Source organism: Engraulis encrasicolus, chromosome 9, assembly GCF_034702125.1.
Source record: "Engraulis encrasicolus isolate BLACKSEA-1 chromosome 9, IST_EnEncr_1.0, whole genome shotgun sequence".
Taxonomy (NCBI): domain Eukaryota; kingdom Metazoa; phylum Chordata; class Actinopteri; order Clupeiformes; family Engraulidae; genus Engraulis; species Engraulis encrasicolus.
In genome coordinates, this window is record NC_085865.1 from 44,902,761 (window position 1) to 44,907,760 (window position 5,000).

Consider the following 5,000-nt stretch of genomic DNA (forward strand, 5'->3'; position numbering starts at 1 on the left):
GCACAGCTTTCATCACAAGCTAATCTATCTGTCAGACCCTTTGACATCGGAAACCGGCATATGGGAAGCGGCAGATCCTGCACTACCCCATATTGACCAACAGAGGGAGCCATGTTCCCACGAGTCTGGACGAAAACCACAGGTGCGCAAATACAGCCTGCATGCCTGGGGACTCAAAAAAATCTGAATGTGCATGTGAAACTAGAGCAGACCTTATGTCTGGTTCTGACCCATAACAGTATGCCATGAGCCTGTAACAGATCAAAACGCTGGGTCCATCTGTGTATGTGTGTTCTACCATCTGGGAAACGGAGACTGAACTTTGGCTCCTGTGGTTGGTGCACACTACAAGGGGATCCAGGGGTGGGCTCCATCTGCGCATGCAGCCATGGCCTTGCCACTGGGCTCTGTGGTGTCTGGTGTTAACAGCCCACACTAGTTACCGACGGTATCCTTCACAGTTTTCACTTAGCTCAGCTCTGCCCTGTCCTCATAAAAAAATGATCTCACTGACCAGACTTACCTGCATGATTCTGTAAATATAACCATGACCTCAGCACATACATGGTTGTTTAAATATAACTATTACCTGAGTGCGTACCTACATGTTAAATTTAACTTGTGGGATGTGGGAAGGAAAAATAACTGAAAGCCCCATTGGTTAAGGCAATAAGGCTAAGGGGTTCAGTGCCTTGCAGCACATGGACACATTTGACACATTCAGGAGTTCTCTAGGATCAAACTGTTAACCTATCGATTGCTAGCTCACTACCGTAGCATCAAACTGTTAACCTATCGATTGCTAGCTTACTACCGTAGCATCAAACTGTTAGCCTATCGATTGCTAGTTTACTATCATAGGTTTCTTAATTTTCTTCAAGATCAATAAAGTGTGTCTATATTACTACTCGGTTGGAAGTTTTTCACCTCAGCCATTGCCGCCCGCTCTGGCCACACTATTATCTCAAAGGGCCTCCTTTAAACTCATGTTTATGTTTACACACATACATAGTTATAGGGATCACATAGGGGCCATGTAAGATTATATGGATCAAACACACTTATATAAGAGTCATTTGATGCGTAATGGTTTTAAACACTTAAGGGGTCACACACATTTTCACAAGGGTCATACAAGTGTCATACACAGGAGTAACATAAGACTAAATGCATCATATATAATAATATGCATCTACATTTACATCCTACATGTTTAGATAAAGGTTATACACTCACTTAAGATCCGTAGTGTGTGATGTGTGTTTGTCTTGTGTGTCCTTGTGCAAATGTTCCATTTCATGTAAGTTTAACAATAAAGAAGTCTAAGTCTAAGTCTAAGTCTAAGTCTAAGTCTAGTGTGTCATACACGCTTATAGTCTGTACAGCAGAGGTCATGTATGAATCATACACACTTATATTACAGTCCAGCTAATGAGTAAAGGTTATGAACACATAGACAGGGTTCACACAGAGTTAACATACACACTACATACTACCAGGGTCGTACAACTGTTACTGAGCACTTACATAGGGGTCGTCCTCCTCACACTGGTCGTCAGGGGCCTGGGTGTCAGGGGTCAGGACCAGCTGCTGGATGGAGCCCTGGAGAGAGAGAGAGAGAGAGAGAGAGAGAGAGAGAGAGAGAGAGAGAGAGAGAGAGAGAGAGAGAGAGAGAGAGGGAGAGAGAGAGAGAGAGAAAGAGAGATTTAATTACACGGATGAGGCATAAATGCAATTTCATTGTGTGCAGTGTGCAGTGAACACTTGTGTGCTGTGGAGTGCTGTGTCGCAATGACAATGGGAGTTGGAGTTTCCCAGTTGGGCTTTCACTTCACTAACTGACTACTGGTGTTCAACATACCTGTATGCGATAATTTCAGCTCATGTAAAGGGTCATTATGCAACTTCTATGCTTTGCCTAAAATACAAAAAAACATTGAAATAAATGTTGTCTGCCCATAGACTGCAGCGGAAGCAATTGAGTCTTCGTTCCCCTCATCAATGACATTGCTGACGACTCATTTAAGCATCAGCTCACTTACTAAACTTAAGTTGATAAATTATCTCACACATGCAGCCTAGTGCATCCATCAGGAAGTATATATATATATCAGCTGCATGATTTGTGGCAGGGCTTATACCATGATTCTAGATTTCTTGAGACTTTCTGGCATATCTGCTACTTTATATAAGCTGCAACTTATTTGCCCATTCATCTCTTTCCTACTTTGTGTCTGTACAGTTTCTGCAACAGCTGTTTGCTGCAAAAAAAAGGAGGGAGGGAGAGAGAGAGAGAGAGAGAGAGAGAGAGAGAGAGAGAGAGAGAGAGAGAGAGAGAGAGAGAGAGAGAGAGAGAGAGATCCACCTGAAGTACAAAACTCTACCTTGACTGAGAGATAACTCAGCTCTGGGATGAGATTACAGGCAGATGTTGCAGTAGATTACTGACAGATGCTTCTCAAGGTTACTGGCAGCTGTTTCTCAATCTAGCCTTCCATGGCCTCATCCCTTCCCACCTTCATCCTGGCTGATATGACTACTTACTGCACACCGCTAAACCAAAAACAATCCCTTCCCTGAAGGCACAATCCACACACGCATGCCCTGCTTTCTTCTTTCCCATTGAATCAAGGAAAGTAGTAGACGTATATCCCCTCATCGCACGCACGCACGCACGCAAGCACGCACACACACACACCGACACACACCGACACACACACACACACACACACACACACACACACCGATGCACACAGAGAGAGACACACACCGACACACACAGACACACAGACACAGACACAGACACACACACACACACACACACACACACACACACACACACACACACACACACACACACACACACACACACACACACACACACACACACACACACACACACGCACACGCACACACACACACACCAAAGCCACTTCATCTCCATCTCAAACCCCAGCCCAGGCCCACCTGTTTCCCATCTGAGAGCACAGCGAGCTGAGATGAGGGGGGGAGATAGGCCTACATGCGGGGATACACCAGAGCTCATCCCCTGCCAAAATCAAGCCCATCTGCAGACTGCCGTAAACAAAAAGCTTAGCGCCGAAGCTATAAAATCCACAAATGCAAACGGTCTCCCTTCCTGCGGCCGGAGCCGTACCAGAGATTCTTTAAGTATATAGAGATATGCCATTGTAATAGGTTGCTATGGGCACCTAACATGACCAGGTTCCGGTCTGCCTAAAGGGGCGTGTCATAATACTCCTAGCATTGAATAGAACAGTCCTTAGGTCTGCCTAGGTCTGCCTAAAGGGGGATTTCCCCCCCTCCCCCTTGCAATAATAGAACCCGGAAACAATGGGCCAATGGAACCTCTCTCTCTACTCTCTCTGGCCGTACTGTTGAACCTCACCCCCACACCTCCACAACCACACCGGCGGACAACATAACCCCCGTGTCACCATAGATATACGGTACTGGCCCACAGCCATGGATCTACAGAGCCATCGAGCCATCCTGCAAGTGAACAACTGCATCTGAAAAGCCACCTGTGCTGAATCAGCATTTTCCAGCATGATGCTAATAAATTGAATATCATCAAACCACAAACCTTGTTAAAAGTTCATAAGAAACTACAGTATGCCAACGTTTGAATATTGTGGGTTTTATTAGCTTGTGGCGTTTGCAAAGGAGGAAAGGGCAGAGTGTGAGGAGGTGCGCGTGCCGAGTGCATTTGATACAAATTCCGACTCGTAAACACAAAGGGTAGCTTTGGATGCTGTTCTTCCATGACTTCACATTGGGGAAGATGGAGAGAGGAGAGGAGAGGAGAGGAGAGGAGAGGAGAGGAGAGGAGAGGAGAGGAGAGGAGAGGAGAGGAGGGAACGGCACCTGACAGAAACCTGAGGTGAAAACAGTACGCAGGCCAACTGTTGCCTGCCAAGATGAGAGAGTTCCCTCCAAACAGATGCTGTTGTGGATCAGAGAGATTAAATCACAACCCCCCTTATACAATCACCCCCCTAACCCTCAGTCAGGAGGACACGCATCAGGACCACTCCACTACAACACATGTCTCCTCCCTCACGCCTCCAAAAGATGGCAGCCTTTGGCAGTGTTGTTGTTATGTTGCCATGGTGATTGATTATTGACAGGAAGCATGGGAGCAATTTGGATTCTAGAACACTCAAAACAGCGATGCCTCTCTGGCAATGCTTCCTGCAGGGGAGTGTGGATTGAATGCGATCGAATCTTCCTTACACACCTCGGAACAAGGGGAATTCCCCACATCATAGAGAGGAGGGGGTTGGATGATTCATTTGTCCGTAGTTCCCACACGTCCGCATCCTCTGGGTCTTGTGAAGCCTTTTGCTTCTATGATATCAAAAGAGGATGATGATAGAAGGCTGTCTCCTCCACTCCCTTCTTTCCTCCTCCAGTCAGGCCCCTTGACATCACAACAATCATCTTTTCCCACACTTGTCTCCTTGATCTTCAAACTCAGTGACCCAGTGATCCACAAATGTCAAAAACATCAGTGTATGAAAGAAATCCCTCTCCACTCATAGCTTCTCAAATATCATGTTGTCTCATGTGGATACTTCCACTCAAGTCTATTTTGAAAATATGTTCATTCATGTTCATTCATGTTCCACTCATTCAGTACTTCATTCCTTCCTTTCGACATCCATTCATGCATTTGCTCATTCATTCTGTCTTCCAATAGAAGTAAACCATGTGGAAATATTAGGACCTCCAGATGAGTGGCAAGCCGTTTGACCATAGAAACATCAGGGCCATGTTTATGTTTGTTTGTGTGAAGACCGTGTCAATACCACAGGTACGCAATTTAATGATTCTAAACAGTAAATTGTTCTTGTATTGTAATGCCCAAAAGAAAGAAAGTGTCCTTAGACAAGGTATGACCTTCTAAGACGTTGGTCTCTTTATGGGTGCACTTGAATTGTGCAAGAGGCAACTGAGATGGTTTTAGTGACCTCAGG

General features: G+C 45.5%; 1 protein-coding gene across 1 annotated transcript in view; it reads right to left on the reverse strand.

The window, feature by feature from the left end:
• Window positions 1-5,000, reverse strand: part of col15a1a (collagen, type XV, alpha 1a) — a 157,434-nt gene that overhangs the window by 74,233 nt on the left and 78,201 nt on the right. Inside the window, exon 4 of the mRNA XM_063206312.1 lies at window positions 1,528-1,602. Within this exon, the coding sequence (XP_063062382.1) occupies window positions 1,528-1,602 (75 nt within the window). The remainder of the gene's footprint in view (window positions 1-1,527; window positions 1,603-5,000) is intronic.